Source organism: Mustela putorius, unplaced genomic scaffold, assembly GCF_011764305.1.
Source record: "Mustela putorius furo isolate JIRA1106 unplaced genomic scaffold, ASM1176430v1.1 tig00000095_pilon_pilon_pilon, whole genome shotgun sequence".
Taxonomy (NCBI): Eukaryota; Metazoa; Chordata; class Mammalia; order Carnivora; family Mustelidae; genus Mustela; species Mustela putorius.
Genome location: NW_025421280.1, coordinates 40,163,112 through 40,184,003, shown reverse-complemented (window position 1 = coordinate 40,184,003; position 20,892 = coordinate 40,163,112). Strand labels below are relative to the sequence as shown.

Here is a 20,892-nt window from a genome sequence, read left to right as displayed (position 1 = left end):
CTTCCGTCTTCCGCTCAGGACGCTTCGTTTCCGTGGCGCCCGTGAGGCCGCACGGGATGCGGGCGTGCAGACGGTCCGTACCCGAACCAGAACACCCCTCGTGCTGTGTCCTCCCGATCTGTGGGGTGCGAAGTGCTGTCTCCTCCTCAGTCTGGACGTCGCTCTTGGATTTTTGTGTTTAAAAAAAAAAGAAAGTTTTTGGGTTTTGCTAGGATTCCAGCAAGAAACCAGCTAATGGTTTTGTTGGTATTTCACGTTTTCTGCTTCAATTTTGGTCTCAGCATATTGTTTCCCACTTTGGGCATCAAGTTTGCTGTTCACTTTCTAGTTTCTTAAGATGAAAACTTAGACCTTTGGTTTTTCTACCTGTGCATACAATATAAATTTCCCCAAGTCCACTTTGACGGGATCTTACGATTTTGCTCTAGTATGATCAGAGTATCCTTCAGTTCAGAATATTTCGCTCCCATATGGCTTTTTAGCCTGTGTTTATGGAAACAAGCTTTGATCCCCCTGGATTGGTTTCCAGTCCGACTGCCCTGCCGTGGGAGGGCAGCCTCCCTCGGTGCCGGCGGTGCCGTCCTGCTCGCCGATGCGGCGCGTTGGTGTTAGAGCCTCCCGTCGGGCTCTGCTGACTGCGTCTCCGTCTCCGCATCTATTCCGCGCGCGCACCCGTGCGCGCACCCGCAGCCTCTCCTCCCTGCCGCGCGGACCTCCCGTCGCTGCGCGATGGGCCTCGCTTCCGGGGCCACTTGCTGCCCTCAGGTCTTTGCCGTCTTTCTGGCAAGGTCGGGGTCTGCGTAGTGAAACTGACTACCTTTTATCTTCAGTTTTTCTATTTCTTCGTAATTTAAGTGAGACTCTTGGAATCAGGAACTAGTTTAGTTTCGGTTTCCTACCCAGCCTGACCGCCTTCCGCCGTGGAGATCTGTGTGTGTCTAACATAATTGACAGAGTTTTGGTCCCGTTTTGCTGTTTGAGTTCATTTGTCTTTCAATTTTGAAGGGCGCATTTTCTAGTTTGGTAGCTCTTTTGTGTGCATTTTTTTAAGATTTATTCACGTTACAGAGTGAGAGCGCCTGCTGACGCGTTAGGGGCAGGCCAAGGCAGGGAGACGATGTCAGGCAGGCGCCGCACTGAGCACAGAGCCCGCCGCAGGATTCGATCGCAGAACCCCAAGATCATGACCTGAGCCAAAACCAAGAGACGCTTAAACGGCTGAGCCGAGGTGCCCCTCTCCTGCTGTTTTTTCCTTTGGTTTCTAGCACTTTTGAGTATGTGTGGTTTTTAAATCTCGGAGTTTCTGAGATCTTTAAATGCAGGGATCGATGTATGTATTCATTCTGGAAAATTCTTCGCTCTCGGGCCCTTCTCTTTCTGCCTGTTCTTGGGGATCATCTCACCCATGGGGCAGAGCCAAGCAAGGGACCCAGGTCAGGTTGCCTGCACTGCATGGCACGGCCTAGGGACCTATTGTGTGCCACCCCGCTCCAGGGCCCAGAGGGCAGAGACGACAAGGCGTGGTCAGGGTGCTCCGGCAGAGCCCCTCTGGGGTCCCCCGATGGGCAGACCAGAAGTTCGGGCAGAAGACAGAGGGCATGGGGAGGGCAGGCACATCTGTGTCAGGAGACCGTGATTCCAGACACAGGCAGAACCTTCCCCGGGCCACCCAGTCTTCAGGTGGGGACGCGGCCGCAGAGAAGGGCCAGCTCTCGGAGCAGCTGGGCTCCTGGGCCGCCTCCGGCAGGAAGAAGCCCACGGGTCAGGGCCATTACGTTTCTTTCCTTTATTTAAAAAAATCATGTGGGGGTACGGTGTGAGGAGGGCACACCTTCCATGGCTTTGGGGAAGACAGTTTCCAGAAGGAATCACGGGGCGGGAACACGTGGTGGGGGTGCAGCAGGGTTTGGGGGCGGGGCTCCGCCCCCCCGCACCTCTGCGCAGGGTGCTTGCTCGGAGGTGGCTGCGGGAGGGGCAGGGCTGCGTTATGTACAGGGTGGGGGGTGGGCCAGCCGGGGACCTGGCTGCCACGGCGGACCCACCGCATACCCACGGCATCACCCGGGCAGACGGGGCCTGTGGTCTGCGCCCGTGGCTGCAGGGGCGGGACGGCTGCGGGGTCCTGGCAGAGCGCCAGCCCACAGGACCTCAAGGGGGGACCAAGGCCAGTGTGCTGGGGCCCGGGGTCGGGGTGGCCTGAGCATCCCGTGACCAGACCGGAACACGAGACCCCAAACCGATGCACTAGGGGCGCCCCTGCTGAACGCCTCCCACGCGAGGCATGGGAACCCAGAATGCATTGCCGTGTGCGGGGGGGGGTGCAGAACAAACATGAGACGGGGTCCTGGCCGAAGCCCGGGGGAAGGACGTTGGTCAGGCAGCCCCGAGCTGCAGGGACAGCGTGCAGGGCTCCCACGCCCCAGGACCCGGCAGCCCCTCCGCTCAGGGCGGGTCCAGGCCGGCCCTGCCTCCCGAAACCCGCAGGAGGGCCTGCCAGCTCCTGCCCAGCTCCTCGGAGCAGGCAGCCAGGCTCCCCTCAGGGAGTGACCCTCTCCCGACGCCCAGAAACGTGGCAGGGAGCGCGCCCACAGCATGGGGGCCGTGGGGGCACGGCCTGGGACGGGGGGCGGCCTGCTGGCCTCAGGTGACTTCGGGGGCCTGGGGGCCTAGGTGTAGAAGATGACCTCGGGGATCTGGCCGTCCTCCACGGACGTCCCGTTGTTGTTCCCGGCCGCGTAGCAGAAGGTGAAGCACGTCTTGGCCCCCGTGGTGGGGGACTCGTGGGTCACCTTGCGCAGGCCCTTGGTGCCGTAGTGGGAGTCGGGGCCCTGGGGGTGGATGGGGTTCCGGCAGTCAGGCACCCCGGAGCCCCAGCAAGGCCCCTCCCAAGGGAGTGGGTCCTACTGGAGGCCTCGGGGTGGCAGCCCCCTGCCCGGGGCCATGACCACAATGACCCTAGAGCCCCACAACGGGGGTGGGGAGTCGGGACCCGGGCTGGGTCTGGGGTCTGGGAGGGGCACACCTTGAGCGTGGCGCAGGCCGTGTAGTTGACGTTGGGCAGCACCTCCACCGGCTCCTTGAACATGACTCGGAAGGTGCTGGCGGAGCCGTCACAGCTGAAGCCCGTGTCGTTCTGGCCCAGGACAGTGTTGCTGTCCGTGTGGATGATCTGGGGGGGGCGGGGGGAGCGGGCGCTGCTCACCAACGCCCCCGCCCCCCGCCCCGTGCCTCCCCCAAGACCCCACGGAGGCCCAGAGTCGGCTCGTGTCCCCATGAGTTGGCTGATTGCTGGGGGGGGGGGCACAGGGTGGGCACCTGGATGTTCACTTGGTAATCCGTGGGCCCGTGGATGGAGCCGTAGAGCCCAAAGCCAACCACGAAGATGCGCTTGTTGACCGAGAACCTGGGCGGTGAACACAGCAGGTGCCAAGCTGCGGCCGTGTCCCCCGCCGGCCCCGCCCCCGGCCCGCCGGCCCCGCCCCCGCCGGCCCACCTGATGCGGTCGCTGGTCCCGCTGTAGCCCCAGCGGCTCTCCACCTGCTGGAAGCGGTTGATGCTGCACTCCTTCCCGCGGAGGCAGCAGCGCGGCCGGTCGATGAAGTCCACGCGCGGCTTGGGGTTGACGGTGAAGTGCAGGAAGAGGCTGACCACCTCGCGATCCACGAGGATGCCGGACTGCGCGGGCCCTGCAGGCACAGGGGGCGGGGGCCCTCAGAGGTGAGGACACCGGGGGTCCGGGCAGCCCTGGCATCTGCGGGGGCCTCCGATCCGCTGGCTCCCGGGGCCACAAGCCCCTCCCGCCCCCGGGTCGCCCGGCAACCAGCCGCCCTGGGGGGCAGCCCTGGTTCAGGGAGCCGCAGCCGCCCTGCCCAGGCTAAAGAGGTGCCGCTGTCTCCCCCAGCCGGCGGGGGTTTGGGCCAGGCAACCTAGCGACAGGGGTTGGGGGCGGCGAGCCGGCCCAGTCCCATCCATGGGCCTCGGGGCTGGTCTCCTTGGTCTGGTGACAGGCCTGCGCGCAGCCCTGGGACCCGTGGGGACAGCTCTGGGGGAGTAAGGAAGGAACAACATGAACAGAGTTGACACGGTTCGCTTTAATCTCTGCGTAGGAAATGCAGGAGGAAAAGAACATCAGGCCGTGGCCACGGTGGGCTTGGCCGTCGGGCCTCCGGGCACGGTGTTTCCCGACTTGTCTCTGGTCTCCTGTTTTCCGGTGGGACACAGAAGCAGGGGCCGTCTTTCTCTAAAACACGCTGAGCAACAAAGGGCCAGAAGGCTGGACCCGACCCCAGGGCGCAGACACAGATCATTCCCAGGGACCACAGGCATCAGGCAGAGCAGGGCGGCCTGGGGGGGCCTCACGAGAGGTAGGGATACAGGAAGCAGCGAGACCCCACACCCAGGGGAGTGGGCGGCACTAGCTGGGGTTGTCACTAGGGGTTCCAGCGGCCCGGTGGGCAGGGGGACCTCCAGGAGAGCAGTTTTGGGGGTGTGAGCCAAGCTGCAGCAGGAGGAGCCCCCACAAGGCTCCCGCAGGTATGGGGACGGGACAAGGCCTGGCCCGCTGACCACCCCCACCCGACAACAGCCTGGCGCCATCCAGAGCGCCCAGGCCCCCCTGGTCACCGCGGACTGCTGGTGCCTGGCACACGAGAGGCACTCACTACGCCTTTGATGATGGGCAATCGGGCTCGGACGTCACAGCCAGCCCTGAACCCCACGTTCAAGACCACTACTCCGCAGGAGACGGCGGTCCTGGCTCGCGCGTGTGCGACACGCGCGCTAACAGTTCACCGCAGCTGCTCCATCTGGCAAGCCAAGCACGGTGTGGGGCACACGGAGCCCCAGGGCTGTGATCGGAACTAGCTGCGCGGCCGGGACCAGAAGCCTCACCCGGGACCCGCCAGCCCCGGAGGGGAGGCCGGCAGCTCCGTGTCCCACATGTCCACACGGTGGGGCTGCCTCCACGTCGGCGCGAGCCCAGCCTCCTCGCGCCCAGTGTAGGCTTGTCCAGGATGGACATGCGGGACGTGGGGGGAGGGAGCCCAGATGCCCAGCGGGTGCCGTCCAGGGGCTGTTGGTCTTTACACATTGGCATGCGGGCCACACTGTCCACGTGAACCCGGCCAGGGTGTCCTCAGTGGAGAAGCACCCCCCACCCCGGCTCCCACAGCTGGCTCAGGGTCACACCTGGGGACCCGGGGGGTCGTGCTCCTGCCGAGCAGCCCCCGCCCCCTCCCCGTTACCTGCGGCGAACTCCTCAATGGTCATGAGCGGGAAGCGGATGAGCGCCAGGGCCTTGCCCAGCACCTCGCGCTTGTTCTCGGGCGTCACGGGCAGCTGCTGCCGCTGGCACTCGGCCTCGGACCAGCGGACCACGGCGCTGAACAGGCGCACCTCCCGGATGCCCAGGGTGTCCCGCTCCAGCACCGCCACCAGCGTGTCTGTGGGGGGAAGGCACCAGCTCGGCAGGGGGTCGCCGCGCCGCCCTCCCCGGACCTGCGGCCACAGGCCCCGGCGACCAGGCCTCACCCAGGTCGATGTCGGTGAAGCCCTCGGCGGTGATGGCGTCCGCCGTGTGCTTGTCGATGTTCTCCAGGCACAGGCTGGCCAGCTGAGGCTCGTCGAAGAGTCGCGCCTGGCGAGAGGGCGGGCGTCAGCGCACGGCCGACACGGGAACCCTGGACGCCCCTCGGGCCCAGACGCAGGCCTGAATTCCACGTCTCGCGGCCACGGGGCCGCAGAGACTCGGGCTCGACGATGCCTGTGCCTCCAAGGCAGACATGGGGCCCGCGGGCGGGCCAGGCCCCAGGGAAGGCAGAAAGCCCGGGAGAGGGCCACACACGGCCAGCGGACAGGGAAGCCTTGCCCTTCGACCAGCCAAGACTGCTCCGTCAGGAACCTGCTCGCAGGGTGCGGGAACCGGAGCCAAAAACGTCCCGGCTCCTGCCCAGCACCAGCCCTGCCCCCGGTCCGTGCTCTCCCTGCTGGGGCCTGGTCGGCACAACCCACAGCGCTACGGCTCTCGGTGCCACCCGACAGGCCTGGCTCTGGCCCTGCCACAGCCCACACGAGGCTGAGCCCGGGCCCGCCAGGGAGGGGGCGGCCCTGTCCCCTACCCGCCTGGGTCCACGCCCTTCCCTGCCTCCAGTCCCTGTGGCCACGCCAGCCACACCCCCACGCCGGGGACCACAGACCCTGAAAGGGACCTGCCCCAAGAAACTCTCATGATGGTAACAGCCCCTCTCCCCACACCTGACCCCTGAAAAAGGGCATCAAAAGGCAGCTGGGAAATCTCTGGCCAAACACGGGCCAGGCACCTTGTCTGCAAGGTCCAGGCCAGGATGAGCCTAGGGAAGCTCTCTTTCAGCCACAACATTTAAGGGACACTCAGGTCCCCCCCCCAGCCGTGCCCTCCCCGCACCCTCACACGCCTGCGTTCGCGCCCAGCCCTCCCGCGTCCCGCGCACCCCCCGCGCCTCGCCCCCGCGCCCCTCCCTCCTCACCTGCTCCCCGACCGCGCCTTCGCCGCCCCCAGCCCCATGCGCCTTAGTGTCGCCTGGTCCCAGCGTCCCCGCCCACCCAGGTCCTGGCACCGTCCCAGCGGCCCCCGCCCCCCAGCAGCCCACCCGCGCCCAGTCTCAGGGGCCCGGCCCCGCCCCCGCGCACCAGCGTTCTCACCGCCTCCCTCTGCATCCGCGCCCTAACGCGCCCGCACGTGCCCTCGCCCAACCCCTGCGCCCGCGTCCGTACTTCCCGCCTCCCTCCGCGCCGCGCCCCACCCCACACCCGCGGCCTCGCCTGGTCCCCGCCCCGGCCTTCGCGGGACGGCACCCGCACGCCGGCCTTCTGGTCCGGCCTCGCGCCCCCAGCCCCCGTGCACCCGCGCACCTCCCGGCCTCCCTCTCCCCTGCACACCCGCGGCCTCTCCCGAGCACCCGCTTCCCGCGGCCCCGGGAGCCTCGGCGCCGGGTCCCATCACCCTCACCTGCCCCGCCCCCATCCCGCCCTCGCGCGCCGCGCCCTCACCTGCCCCGCGCCGCGCCCCGCACGCCGGAGCCCCCCCCGCCGACCCCGACCCCGCGCCCCGCACGCCGGAGCCCCCCCGACCCCGCCCCGCGCCGCGCGCACCTGCGTCAGCAGCATGAACGCGTTGTCCGCCCGCAGGTTCTTCTTGAGGAACTCCACGCAGTGGGCCTCGAGCGCGGGCACCGCGTACTTCTTGGCCGTGTACAGCGTGGTCATGACCGTCTCGGGTCCGATCTGAACCTCATCCGAGTACAGAAACCTAAGACAGGACACCAGGACCGTCAGATGGGCGGGCAGCAGCGCTCCAGCCCCAGGAGCCTTCCGGAACGAGCAGCTGTCGTCACCCCGTGACCTGCACACACGACCTGCCCAAGACCCTTACCCGCCTGGACCAGCCAGGGGCTACGTACCCACAGTCCGGCCCCTCCGGCCCCCGGGGCCGGCCCCATGCCGGAGCACCAGCACGGAAGCCCCCCGACTCTGCCCGAGGTCCCCGCGGTGGGGTCTGCCCTGGGGCGGCCAGAGCTTTGGGTCCCGGGCCTTGCGGCCACTTCTGCACTCTGAACGTGGACGTGCGGCCTGCGGTGCAGGCCCAGGCATGGAGAGGTCGGAACTGGCCGAAGCCCGCCGGATGCACAGGGACGCAGCCCCAAGAGCCAGATCTGGGGGGCTGCGCCCGAGTGCGGCCACCCTCCCCCTCCCCCAAGAATGTGCCAGAAGCCGAAGAGCCCCATGCACGAGCAGCTGTGGTCCCATAGGGTCAGCCCCGGACCAAAGAGGGCAGGCGCCCAGCGGCCCCCAGGCCAGCAGTGGGGGGTTGAGGGCACCTGGACCCGCCGGCCAGCAGTGGCCCCAGGTGGCCGCACGGCCCCTCCCACCCCAGCGCCATTTTGAGGTGTACGTTTCAGCAGCGGGAAGCTCACTCACCCCGTCCTGCAACCACCCCCCTGGGTCCAGAACCTTCCATCCCCCCACACGGAGACTGTCCCCCTGAAGCACGGACTCCCCACCCCCTGCCCTGGCCCCAGCCCTGTCTGTGTGGACACGACTCCTCTGGGGCCCTCCTGGGTAGGGTCCTGCAGGACGGGTCCTTGTGGGTCTGGCCACTTTCGCTGACCCGTGTCCTCGGGGTCCCTCCGCGTTAACATTCTAGCGTGTGGACAGACACGTGGTGTCTCCCCTGCACCCACAGGTGGACACTCGCGCTGTGAACACGGGTGCGCAGGTCACGTTCGAGTCCCTGCTCTCGGTTTCCGCACAGACATCCCGCAGCTCAACTGCTGGGTCACATGGTGGCTCCAAGTGGAAACCTCCTGAGGGACCTCTGGCGCGTCTCCTGGGGACACAGCCAGGTCTCACATTCCCACTGGGCCTGCACGGGGGTCCCAACCCCCACTCCCCATTAATTCTTGTCAGCTCTCGTGTTTTTCTGTGTTTTTCATAATAGTTACCCAGGTACGGGGTGAGAGCTCACCATGGTTGTGTCACCTGTATTTGTAAATAAAGTTTTATTGGCACACGGCACCCCCCCCCACAGCTGCTTCTACACTCCCAGCGGCGGGGGGAGTGGTGGAGACGGAGAGACCGAGCCCGCCGGCCCAGGCTGAGCAATCGGAGAAGTTACACGATGACAAATCCACGAGATCGCTCCCCACAGTGCCGCTTGCCAGTGGGGAAGTCGCCGGGACCGCGAAGGACCAACCGTGTCCGTCAGGGATTAAGGGGCATCCAGGGACCCGGTGGGCAGCGGGAGGGAGCAAGGGTGGCCCCAAGGGGCTGCGGGGCTGCGGGCTGGAGCTGGGCCAGCACTCGCGGGGCTCGGACACAGCAGATGGGGGCCGCGTGCTCTGTCCTTCACACTGGCTGGAACTTCCAGTCTTTCCTGCTCCTTCCCCGCCCCGGATTTCCCGTGAGACTCTGTGCTCTCTTCACACTCGCAGAGAGATGAACTGCATTTAAAAAGGTGCCCTAGGGGCTCCTGGGGGGCTCAGCAGGTTAAGCCTCTGCCTTCCGCGAAGGTCATGATCGCGCCCCAGCACTCAGGGCTCCAAGGTGGACGCGGTGGAGAGGGAGCTCCAGGCTCACAGAGCCAACTGGAGGCAGATGGAAGGTTCTCCCGTTATCTTGCTTTTCCACAAACCCTGCTGACTGCCGGGCGTGAGAACGGGGACGTGGAGGCAGCCCCGGGGACGGCCCCGGAGCCCACGACGCGCAGGGAAGGGACCAGACGCAGGAGGCCCCGCGGTGTGTGAGGCCACGCGTGTGACACGCCCAGACCAGGCCCCTCCACGCACGGAAGGGGGCTCTGGGGTGCGGTCGTTGGGAGTCTCGGCGCCGCCCCGCCCGCACCCCGCCGGGAAGGGTCCGGGAGTCTTACTTGAGCAGCGCCAGGAAGGCGGCGGGCTCCACATCGGGCAGCTCGATCTCGGTGGACGTGGTGGCCATGCCGCCGTTGAACATGGCGTCGAAGACGGCGCTGCCCACGGCCAGCACGAACCTGGCGGCACAGAAGAGCCCGGTTACGCTCCACGCCGCTCTGCCTCTGCCCGTCACCCGAGTCTGGGCTGTCGGGGGCCCGGCTGTCCCCACAGGAGCTGCTGCGGGAGCAGACGCTTCCCGAACGGAGAGGCGGAGGAAGGAGGCTATGCAGCCCGTGCCCTGAGGCTCTGTCCCCCTGTGCGCCCGTCCCCCGCCCCCACTCGGGCTGTCAGTGTCTCCGTGTCCACCCCCCACACACCCCCGCTCGGGCTGTCAGGGTCCCTCCGTCACCCCCCCCACGCCCCCACTCGGGCTGTGGGCACTAGGGTCCCGGCCGTCTTGGAGGGAGGCACGTACAGGTTTGGTGCACGGACAACCTGACTGTGGGGCTGGACGCACGCAGGCTGCGGTGGTTGCGAGGGTCCAGGAAGGCCGGCAGGGACAGGGGAGTGGAGCTGAGGCTGCAGGGGAGGGCGCGCGACGCAGGGGCGGCGTTGGGAGGCGGGAGCTGTGAGGCCAAAGGGCTCATCCAGTGTGACGTGACCACAGGGGACCCACCTGCCTGCGACTTCTCAGCATAAAGACCGGAAGGCCCACTGGCTGAGGACAAGCAGCGCGGCACCCCGCCGTCCTCCAAGCTGTGACCCCCAGCCGGAGCCGTCCACGGGGCCGCCGCTCTGTGCTGTCCACTCCCAGCATCCAGGGCTCACCCCGCCACCCACCGGCCGCAGAGCGCCTGCCCCGGGCCCACAAGGCCCCCAAGGCCCCCGCGCCACACCCAGTCCTGGGGCCCCCATCGGGACGCATGCGGGGCTCAGAGTGGCCCCCACACCCCCCTTCCAGCCTCTGCCTGCCCACAGACCCCCCCGAGTCCCAGGCCGGGCAGCCCCCGACTCTTCACGGGGAGAAGGACCTCCTTCCCCAGCTCCTACCGTCCCCTCCACCCTGGGCCACACCTCCCAGGCCCTCGTAGGGGCCACCACGCGGCACGGGGCTTGAGCCCATCCAGAGACCGGACCCGAGACAGAGGACCGGACGCGAAACCGAGTCTACGGGGGAGAACAGCCTTGCTCAAAAGTCACGTCCCCCAGAAAGCGGGAACGGGACCTCACTTGGAAATCGTCTTGGTGGACGTGACTGGTTCGCATGAGGTCACAGGGGGGCAGGGTTGCCCTCGTCCCACACCTAGTCCTTGTAAGGGGGACTTTGGGACACAGACTCTGGGAGAAGCCCCGTGGTGAGAGGCAGACATGGGAGGGGCGCAGCCACGAGCCTGGGGACACCCGGACACCCCCGGAGCTAGGAGAGGCAGGAGGGACCTCCTCGTCACACCGTGACCTCGGATGTCTGGCTCCCAGGACGCGGACAGGAAACACGTCTGTGGTCCCGCAGCCTGCAGGCTTGGCTTCCGCAGCTGCTGGCCTCGGACACATCCCCGACGGCGGCGGCTCCGGCCCTCCCTGCGCTCCCGCACCCTGTAACCGAGCGCCTTCCTGCTCCCATGTCCCAGCTGTACACAAGCACCTCAGTCCTGGCCGGGAGACGGTCGGGCGCCGCAGCGAGAGGCCCGGACGGCACCTCGTGTGTCCACGCTGCGTGCCGGACACCTGTGGCCCCAGACCTCACGCGCCCTTGCCAGCAGGCATGGCCACAAGACGCGCCCTAGAGAGGTCACCGGGTCTCCCGTCCCCGGGCTCAGACGCCTTCGCGCCTCCAGCCCCTCGTCACCGCGCCGGCATTCCTTCTCCAAGCGCCAATCTGCCCCCCCCGGGGGACGCCACCTCGGCCCACAGAGACGGGGGGGGGGGTGAACCACGCGGACCGCGGCGAGATGAGACACCGACGCGGGGACATGCGGGTCACAGGGTCACTGTGGAGACGGTCCAGTGGGCCCTCTGCGGGCTGGACACAAGCTACCACGGGACCCAGCAGCTTCACGCCTGCCGCACACGTGTCCACACACGCTGCACACCTGTGTTCACAGAGCGTGGGTCACAGCGGCCAGAAGGGGAAGCGCCCCAGTGTCCTCAGTGTGTGAAAGACACACGCAGCGCGGCCCGTCCCCACACGGGAACACGGTCCAGCCTCAGGAAGGGAGGGACCCTGACTCCTGCCATGACGCGGAGGGACCCCAGGACACGGGGCTCAGCGAGAGCAGCCTGACCCAGAAGGACCCGTCCCGCAGGTCCCCACTCCCAGGAGGGCCCCAGAGGAGTCCCGTCCGCACAGACAGGAGAGGGTGGGAGCGGGGGCTGGGGCAGGGCTGGGGAGTCCATGCTTCGTGGGGACAGAGTCTCCTCCGTGGGGGAGATGGAAAGTTCTGGAGCCGGAGGGTGGGGGTGTGTGCTTCCCGCCGCGGAGCTGTGCACAGACGGTCAGGTGGTGACCTCGTGTTGTGCGCGTTCTACCCCAATTGAAAAGCTTTAAAGAAGACGGAACACGGACAAGACCCCCGGATGGCGTGAGAACCCCTGTTTTGGGAAAGGGGGTGCAGGCCAAGAGAGCCGCACACAAAGGCAAGGCGCCGCTTAAGGAGCCGGGCCTCCGGAGGGGCCGCACCCCTGCACGTCCTGTCTCGCTCCTGAGCAGAGCCGCGGGTCCTGGGGTTGTGCCACGAAGCAGGCTTGTCATGGAAGGGGTGTGCCAGGTTCTCCTCCGAGGATAAAGGGGCAACAGGTGCGGTGGAGGGACGGATTCTGGGGTGCTGACCTGGGGCACTGGGTCACCCTGTGCTTTGGGCAGGTGGACGCACACACAGGTCGGGGGTGCAGCTCGTCCACTGGGAAGGGCTCCACGCTCGGACACCCTGGCGGCGAGGGGACGCCCAGCGCCGGGAGCTCGGTGTCGACAAACGGGACCAGCTCCTTGGAGACGTGGTGGATTCCAGGGCCGGAGCAGGGAAAGTACGAGACGCACTGAGTGTCTCGTGGGGACAGGAAGCAGAGAAAGGCTCCGAGCGGGACAAGGACATGGGACAGGGTCACGGAGCGGGGGTTGTGGGACGGCCAAATCTGGGGCGCCGTGAGCCTCAACAGAGTACGTGTGCGGGACACAGCGCGTATCCACGTCCACAAAGACAGATCAAGCACAGAACCGAGGGAGCGGCCAGGAGGAGGGGACAGCTCTCCCTTTAGAAGTCCGGCTCACAAACACGGAAAACCACCGCCCGGCACCCGGTGGGCTTCCTCGTCCCCCAACGCGACAGCCAGTGGGCAGCACGGAGAAGACACGGGGTGTGTACAGAGCCTCAGTGTCCCCCAGGGAGAGCCCCTAGAGTGGACAGTGCTCCCGGCCAGCAGCCCTGGGACGCAGCGGGAGGGGCTGCGGGTGAGGCAGGCACAGGCCACAGGCAGAGCCGCAGGAGGCCCGCACGATGGGCGTCCCGATGAGGCTCTCGCCGGAGACCACGAGCGCTGACGGAGAGACAACCGGACGGACCTTCAGGCTGCTCTAGGAGGCTGGCGGAGCGGCGCGCAGACTGCGGTACGGCTGGCCTGACCAAAGCGTATCTGGGGGCTTCCACGTGCACACGCCACGGTCGCGCGTCGGGCACACGGCGGGGCTGGCAGCAGCCAGGGCGTGCTCTCCAAACACGAGTCCGATGACCACAGCCACAGCAACGCCGAGAAAGGGCCACGCGCTGGGAACAGAGCAGCACCAGAAGCAAGGCACGGGCGGAGGACGGCCGCCACAGCCGCCGAGCAGGGCCCCCGGCCGGCCTGGGGGAGACCACCACCCGCCACGGGGACGACGGGCACCGCCAGGACCAAGGGCCGCGAGTCCATGAGGCCAAGCCCGGGACTCGGCGAGGGGAGCGCCCATCCCCGGCGTCCAGCGAGCGCGGAGCGGACCCAACCCAAGGCGAGAAACAGGTGCACATGGGGAAGGGCGGACCTCGCGAGCCCGCCGCCCCCAGAGGAGACGCAAGCCGTGGGACTCAGCGGCCAGGTGGGCAGTCGCTGCGGACCCTCGAGAAGATGAAGTTCGGAACGGTTTTACACCAACAAACGAGGGCAGCTCAGACGGAGAAGGAGCCGCTGCGGACACGCACAAGCACAGGGGAGCCCCTGCGAACCCCTCCCTGAAGGGAAGCCACGGCGACCCCCGGCGCCCCCGCAAGACCGGAGGGAGCCACGGAGCCACCAGGCCGAGATCACGGGGGCAGACGGTGCGGCGCCGGGAAGCAGGCCAGCGCTTTCCTTCTCTACGAAAGATCTAAGTTATTCAAGAGAGCGCGCACACGGCAGGGGCGGCAGACTTCGCCCAGCAGGGAGCCTGTCGGGGATCGATCCACGACCCGGGGATCCCCAAGTGGAACAGCGGAGACCCCCCGGGGAGCCCCAGGCTGGCGCTTTCTCCAACTGTCGAACGTCAGGGCTCCCCCCGAGGCCCAGCTGTCCGCTCCCAGGTCCACCCCGGAGTTAAGAACCTGGGTCTCCACCCACAGCCTCGCGCCCGGCCGCGCAGAAGCCAGGGCAGCTGGACGCCCGCGGCATGGACGCGGCCCGCGGCATGGACGCGGCGCCGTCTGCCCCTGCACGGAATTCAGTAGCTGCGGAGTTACCCCGGCCACACCCGTACTGAGCTGGAGCACTTTGGGCTCCGCCGGTTAAGCCTCGGGCTGATTTCGGCTCCCGTCCAGGGTCATGATCGAGCCCCACCTCGGGCTGCACAGGAGCGAGGAGCCTGCTGGGGGCTCTCCCTCTGCCGTCCATAAATAAACAAATAAAATTAAACCTGAGAACAGGTAACAGAGTTGTCGCTGTGCCTCCAACAGGGGCCCACGCCCAGGCGGGTGTCCCTCGGCCAGCGCTGCCGGGGCTGCCAACGTCGTCTCTCCTCCCGATCCTCAGAGCACGGCTCATGGCAGACAAAGCGTCCGCTCGGGCGTCGCACAGCCTGTGGCCCCCACTAGGCTACCAGCAGGGGCGGTTTGGAGGGTGGACAGTGACACGTGGATTTCTGGCCGGGAGCAGGCCAGAGCCCCAGCCCCGCCATGACTCAAGGGTTCAGTGTACTGAAAACAACAGCGTAGAGAAATCCCCCAAAACCTTTTTTTTTTAAATCTGAAGATTTCGCTGGGGCACCTACGGGCTTGGTGGGTGAAGCCTCTGCCTCCGGCTCAGGCCATGACCCCGGGTCCTGGCATCCAGCCCCACGTCGGGCTCCCTGCTCAGCGGCGAGTCTGCCTCTCCTGCCCCTGCTCGTGCTCATTCTCTCTCTCAAACAAACAAATTAAATCTTTTTAAGAAATTAAAGATTCAATCCCTCCATTGCAACAACTGAATTTCAAAGGCTCGGCGGCCACGGGCAGCTGGCTCCACGACGGGAGGAATTGGGGCATCGGGACAGTGGGACTCCCCAGGGCTTCCGCAGCGCGAGACGTCACCACCCCTGCAGTGACTGAAAACCTATCGGCGGTGCCAGACCACAGAATCCGCCCGACGATTAGCAGGAACAAGGCCTCGGACAGACATCGCTCAAATCAGACAGAAATAAACATGATTCCCAGCAAGAACCAGCTGGAAAAATATAACGAAGATTATTCATGACAGAGAAAAAAAAAAGTGAACAAAAATCGGCAATAAATGTGCAAAAGCCGTTGTGGAAAACCACGCAGCCGTCCCGCGAACCCGGACAACGGCCTGAGCCAGCGGAGAGGGCTCCCGTGCCCAGACGCGCCCAGCCTGACCGTCGCGCTCCCCAGCCTGGTGCGGCCGGTGCACCCGGCCTCGCCGCGAACTCCTTCGGCAGCTGAAAACCCAAGGGACCAGGAGTCGGCCCGCGGCCGGCAGACCGGCCCACCGCCTGTTTCTGCAAATGAAGTTTTCTCGGAACACGCCCGCGCCCGTTCACGGATGGCGCTGCCCGCACCGCCCTGTCCCCCCGGGCAGACCAAGCACCTGAGACGGAGGCCGCCGGGGCCGGAGTGTCGGCGGCCCAGGGGTGCATCCCGCCGGCGCCTCGCGTCCGTGACTGTCTGCCGGGGGGGGGGCGGGGCGCGGCCGGGATCAGCGACAGAAGGGTCAGCGTCAGGGGGAGACCAGCCCAGAGTCTCGATAAAGGACAAGGGCCTCGGCAGTGCCCCAAACAAACGGTACGGCCAGTCATCGCCAAGATCTGGGAGCAGAACAGTCGATGCCCCGGGACCCCACACACTGCTCCCCGTGGGCACCCCCTGCAGGGCTCCGTTCTCCACGACGGGAGGAATTGGGGCATCGGAGCCACCGACTGCGGGAGTAGGAGACACCCAGGGCTTCCGCAGCGACGAGACCTCTGACTCGGGCAGGTCAGCAGCCCTGCAGTGACTGAGCACCTACTGAATGCATCTACTGTATGTACACGTGAGGGACAGGGTGAAGGCCAAGCAGAGCCCCCAGACGAGGGCCCAGGGCCCTGCTGTCCCCCACCCCCGGTCAGCCCATGCCCGCCAGAGCCTGGGGCAGGGGGTGGGCCAGCCCAAGGGGCCTTCCTCGTGGTTGGCACAAGCCCCTCCCCCAGTCTGCCTTCTGCCGTGGGCTCAGCAGGGGCACGAACCTGCCCTCTGTGGCAGGACACCACCAGCGACCCACATGGCGTCTGGCCACCCCCTTAGGCACCCCTAGCGTGCGGCAAGATCTCCACCTTTCCTTGCTTCTCGTGACCTTGACAGTCTCCAGGACGCCTGGCCAGGCGTCCCACCGCGTGAGCCTGATCTGAGTCTGTTGGGGGCTGTCCTGGGGTCAGCCTGGAGACCCCAGTCTCCCACGTGCTGGGCGGCTCTCGACAACAGAATCCCACCGTCCCCCAGTCCTGAAGGCCAGAAGTCGCCGGTGCAGGGGCGGCAGGGCCCTCGGAAGGCTGCAGGGGAGGGTCCTGCCTGCCTCCTCCAGCCGCGGGGGGCCCCAGGGCTCCAGTGCCTGCCTCTGTGGTGGTCGGGGGCTTCTCCTCTGTCTCCCAGGACACCTGTCACTGGGTTTGGAGCCCACCAGACAGTCCAGGGTGACCTCTGACACCCTGAACTTCACCACATCTGCAAAGACCCTTTTTCCAAATATGGTCCCATTGACAGGTACCAGGCACTGGGGTGTGGACACGCCTTTTCGGGGGCCACCATTCAACCCACAACGCTGGGGAAGAACACAGAGGCGAGGTGCCCCTCTGGCCTGATCCACCCGGAGTCCCTGATGGACGCTCACCATCACGCTCAAGTTGACCTTGCCCTGGCTCAGGGGGGTGTGCCAGGTTTCCCCACAATGAGGCTACCATCACCTCCTAGGATCTGGGCCCAGGTGGGGAGCCCCGGCACACGCCAGTGGGGCCCCGGGGTACCGAGCCTCTGCCCCTCCCTACAGGGCCCCCGGCCTGCTGACCTCACGCCCTGGATTCCGTCCCCACCTCTATTCACGTTCACCCTGGAGCCCTGCGATAAGCACTTGGTGGGGTCACCAAGTCTGTCCTCCTGGAAGTCCCGGGGTGGAGGCACTTGAGCTGTCAGACCCAGTTCACAGGTAGGGAAACCGAGGCCCAGAACGCCCCGGGCCACTCGCCGGGCAGTGATCCACATGATCACTGCGGGCAAATTTCACCCCCGCATCCAAAATCACCACCCAAAGGCTGAAAAGAAAGAAAAAGAACTAGAACCTTCTATCAGTAGCAGCCAAAGAGTGGGGCGTCAATGCCAGGGCACAGGGACGAGAAAAGTGCCGTCAGCCGGACCCGGACCCTGGCTGGCAATCAAACCCACAGGCTCCGGGAGTCTCGGGCCCAGGCTCCCTGGGGACTCGGGACCCGTGTGGCCGCCCGTGCACGAAGCCACGGTCCAGCGGGAGGCCGGTCTGAAGGGGAGTGCCTGCCGCCCCGCCTGTGCCCAGACCCCTCTCGGGGCGGCTCCTCACAGCCACTCCTCAGCACCACGCCGCTCCCCACCACACACCTCTCCCAGGCTACTCCACCCCTCCCACGGCTCTGTCCCCGCACGCTGCAGACCCCAGACCCACAGGGCCTCCAGCCGCCTCCCCCCACCGCCAGGTGTCTCGGCCCTGGACGCATCCCTGCCACACCTGTCCTCCCCCAGGATGCTGGAGCCAGGGTCCAGGGACCCGCCACTGCAGCCCACCCCTCCTCCCCTACCAAGCCGCCACCCCAGCCCCCCAGGCAGAGGACCTGCACCTGCTATTTCGAGGGTCCCCACCAAGCGCGTGCAGGCTGCATCCACAGCCAGGCCCCCCCTTCAAAGCAGCCGCTGTCCCTCTGCCCAAAGCGCCCTCTTGCACCTGCTGCAGGCCCAGCCCCTCTGGTCCCCAGGCCTCCCCTCCCCCTCGCCCCGCTGGGCACTGGCACCACCCGCGCAGGGCTAGGATCCCTGCTGTCCTCGCCCGTCCTCTCCCAGGCCACAACTCCCTCCTGCTCCCAGAAGAGCTCACCAGAAACCACACAAGGCTGACCTTCCCACCAGAGCCCATCCGGGGAGCTCCAGCCGCGCCACACCCTTCCCGGACTCCTCTGGGGGTCCCACGCCCACCTTCCCCATCCTTTCTTCATCACCAACAGCCACGCACGCTGGAGTGCATGTCCTAAGGTTAAGGGCACGCGGGGCGGCCGGTCACTCCCCTGCAGCAGAAACCCTGAGGCCTCCCCCACCTCGTGGGGTTTCCAGCTGCATCCACGGGGCCCCATCCCCAAAGGGCGTGGGTCAGGCGGGCAGGAGCTCATTCCGTGCGCTCCCCCAAGCTGGGTGGGTTGGGGGGAACAGCTTTAAAGGCCAGACCGGGCTGAGTGGATCAGATGGACATGCAGGAGGCCTGGGGCGGGTGGGGGGTTCTGGGAAAGACCCTACTCCAGGCAGGGGGGAGGCCCATGTAGCTGCCCGCACACGGCGGAGGAGGTCCCGGGGACCCAACCAAAGGCCTGGAACCTTCTGCAGACAGAAATCTAAATCCAGCTGCACATAAATAACCAAGAAAAAGCCAGAAACATCTCAAAGACACAGGTTAAATAAAGGCCACATGTCAGGAAGGCTGGAGGACCGCTCGCTGTGGAACATTCCAGGCCAGTGGCAAGACACCCCCCGCCCCCCTCCCCCGACGGAGGCCTCCCAGCCGGCCCCCCCCCAATCCCTGCCCCAGCCCCAGCCCCCTGGAGTGCAAAGGGCAGAAAGACCAGGACTGAACGGGGGTCTGACATCAGCCCCCCCCCCACCCCTGCCCTCGGCAGGCTGGGGGTCTGGGGGCTTCACCCAGGAGACTGGCAGGGGGGCCGACCTGGGCCAACAATGGCCCTTTTACAGAGACCAGGCCTGGAGACCGGGGCAGACATGGGCTGGGGTGTCACAGACCTGGGATCACTGAGGGGGTTATGCGGTTTAGGAATCTGGCTCCTGGGCTCCAGAGGTGGGGGGTCTGGTGGGGGGGTCTGGTGGGGGCCTGAAGGTCCCCAGCCGGGGAGGATGGGGGACTTGGTGCAGCAGGCCACTGGGGCAGGACGGTGGGGGCGGCTGGGTCTGGAGGGCAGGAGTCCGCTGGGGGGCTGGGGGTGGGGTCCCAGGGCCAGGGTAGGGCCAGTATCAGAGGGCGGACGGGTGGAGGGCGAGGGCGGGCCTGGCAGGGTCACAGGCCTGGGGCAAGGTGGGTCCCAGGCGCGCTGGGGCTCAGGGGACACGGCGGTGGCGGGTCCCCGCAGCGGTTGGGTCCCCGCGATGGGATGGTGGGGGGGGGGTCCCAGGGTCGGGGGAGGGCGGGGCCCGGGGAGCGGCGCGGCGGGGCCGGGGCCGCGGGGCTGGGTGGCAGGGCCGGGGCGCGGGCGGGGCCCGGGGCGGCGGCGGGGCGCGGGGCCGCGGCGGGGCGCGGGGCGGCGGGGCGCGGCCCACCTGTGCGCCGGGATGCGCTGCGCGCCGAGCCCCTTGCCCACCAGGAAGTGCACGTCGCAGAGCACCTCGTTGTTGAAGAGGAAGGCGAAGCGCTCCTTCAGCGTGGGCTTGGTGGCCTGCCAGTTGTACGCGGGCTCGCGCAGCAGCGCCGCCGCCCCCGGCTCCTCGGCCGCCCGCTCCCCGCCCGCCGCGGCTGCGCGCCCGGCCCCGGCCCCGGCCCCGGCCCCGGCCCCGGTCCCGGCGCGGGCGCGGGGGGCGGCCCCGGGGCGGCGGGGGCCGGGACGACGGCGGCGGCGGCGGCCGCGTTGCCGGGGGCGGGGGCGGCGTTGGCGCTGGGCCCGGGGCCGCCCCCCGCGCCCGGGCCGACCCCCGGCGGGCACGACGCGCGCCCGCCGCTCCCACCCGCCGCCATCTTGTCGGTGCGGCGGCCGCGGGGCGGGGCGGGCGGGAGGAGGGCGGGAAGGGGCGGGGCGAGGGGCGGGGCGACGGGAGCGGAGGGGAGGGGAGGGAAGAGGCGACGGGAGCGGAGGGGAGGGGCGAGGGAGGGAGGACGGGGGAGGGGCGGGGAGTCGGGCGGGGCGAGGGGGACGGGGGTTGCGGAGGGTCGGGGAGGGGGCGCGCAGGGGGGAGGGGCGCGCAGGCGGAAGGGGCGGAGAAACGCGCCCCGTTCGGGGCCAGGTACCTGACGCGAGGGGCACACGGAGCCTCGACCCCAAACTGCTGGCCGCGCCCGTAGTGTCAGGCACCCCAGCGCCCCGCAGAGGGGACACGGGGAGGTCGGGGTCCATAAAGCCGGGCTCCTTGGGCAACCCGAGGGCGGGGGGCAAAATCTGGAGCTGCGCTGGGGGAGGGGTCCCTGGAGGAAGGGCCGCGGACCGCTGACCAGCACTCAGGAAGAGCGGCGACCCTTCCAGGTCCTGGAGCCATGTCAGGGTGGCCAGAAGGCCGGTGGGTCAAGGCCGGCGGCACGGGCCCATCCCCATAGGCGGGCGTGAGGCTCTCCTCTGGCCCTTACCTGAACAGGGCACTTCAGGACACATTTGCACATCTGCAACAATGTAGCATCTAATGAGGGACTGGGAGCCCCCGCAACCCCCCCCCGCCCCGCCCCACACCACAGTCTCGGCCTGGTCGTTCCCATGAAGGGAGTTTTGTTGGGGGCAGGGGCGAGTGGCCCGGTGACACCTAGGAGAGCCACAGGCAAGACCTCCCACCTCAGTGTGCAGTCCCAAATCTCGATCAGCTCTTCACCTCCAAAGCACAGCTTGAATGGGGTCCCCGTTTCTGGATGCCACCACGGCCAACTTCCCCGGGCACGCAGCCCAAGCGGTCATCCAGGGCCCCAAGCTTGATGGAATGCTCTGCTGTCACCATCTTGAGATTTGTAACAATATTGGAACAAGGGACTCCGCGCTTTAACTGTGCACTGCCCCTGCTTCTCAGGACAGCCTCCAGCCTCAACCACTCACCCCTCCTTACCCTGTAGAATCCAGTCTCCTCCAAGCTTAATCGGAGGCTCAGAGCCTTTGCTTAAAGCCCTT

At 67.3% G+C, this 20,892-nt stretch overlaps 1 protein-coding gene across 1 annotated transcript; it reads right to left on the bottom strand.

The window, feature by feature from the left end:
• Nucleotides 1–1,771: 1,771 nt before the first annotated feature.
• BTBD2 (BTB domain containing 2) lies at nt 1,772–19,763 on the bottom strand. Its single transcript, XM_045087396.1, is given in 10 exon segments — nt 1,772–2,828; nt 3,023–3,169; nt 3,316–3,403; nt 3,494–3,686; nt 5,244–5,441; nt 5,530–5,635; nt 7,129–7,285; nt 9,404–9,523; nt 19,352–19,542; nt 19,545–19,763. Coding segments are annotated over 10 exon segments (1,581 nt in total). The 3' UTR covers nt 1,772–2,666.
• Between the last annotated feature and the right edge of the window lie 1,129 nt (nt 19,764–20,892).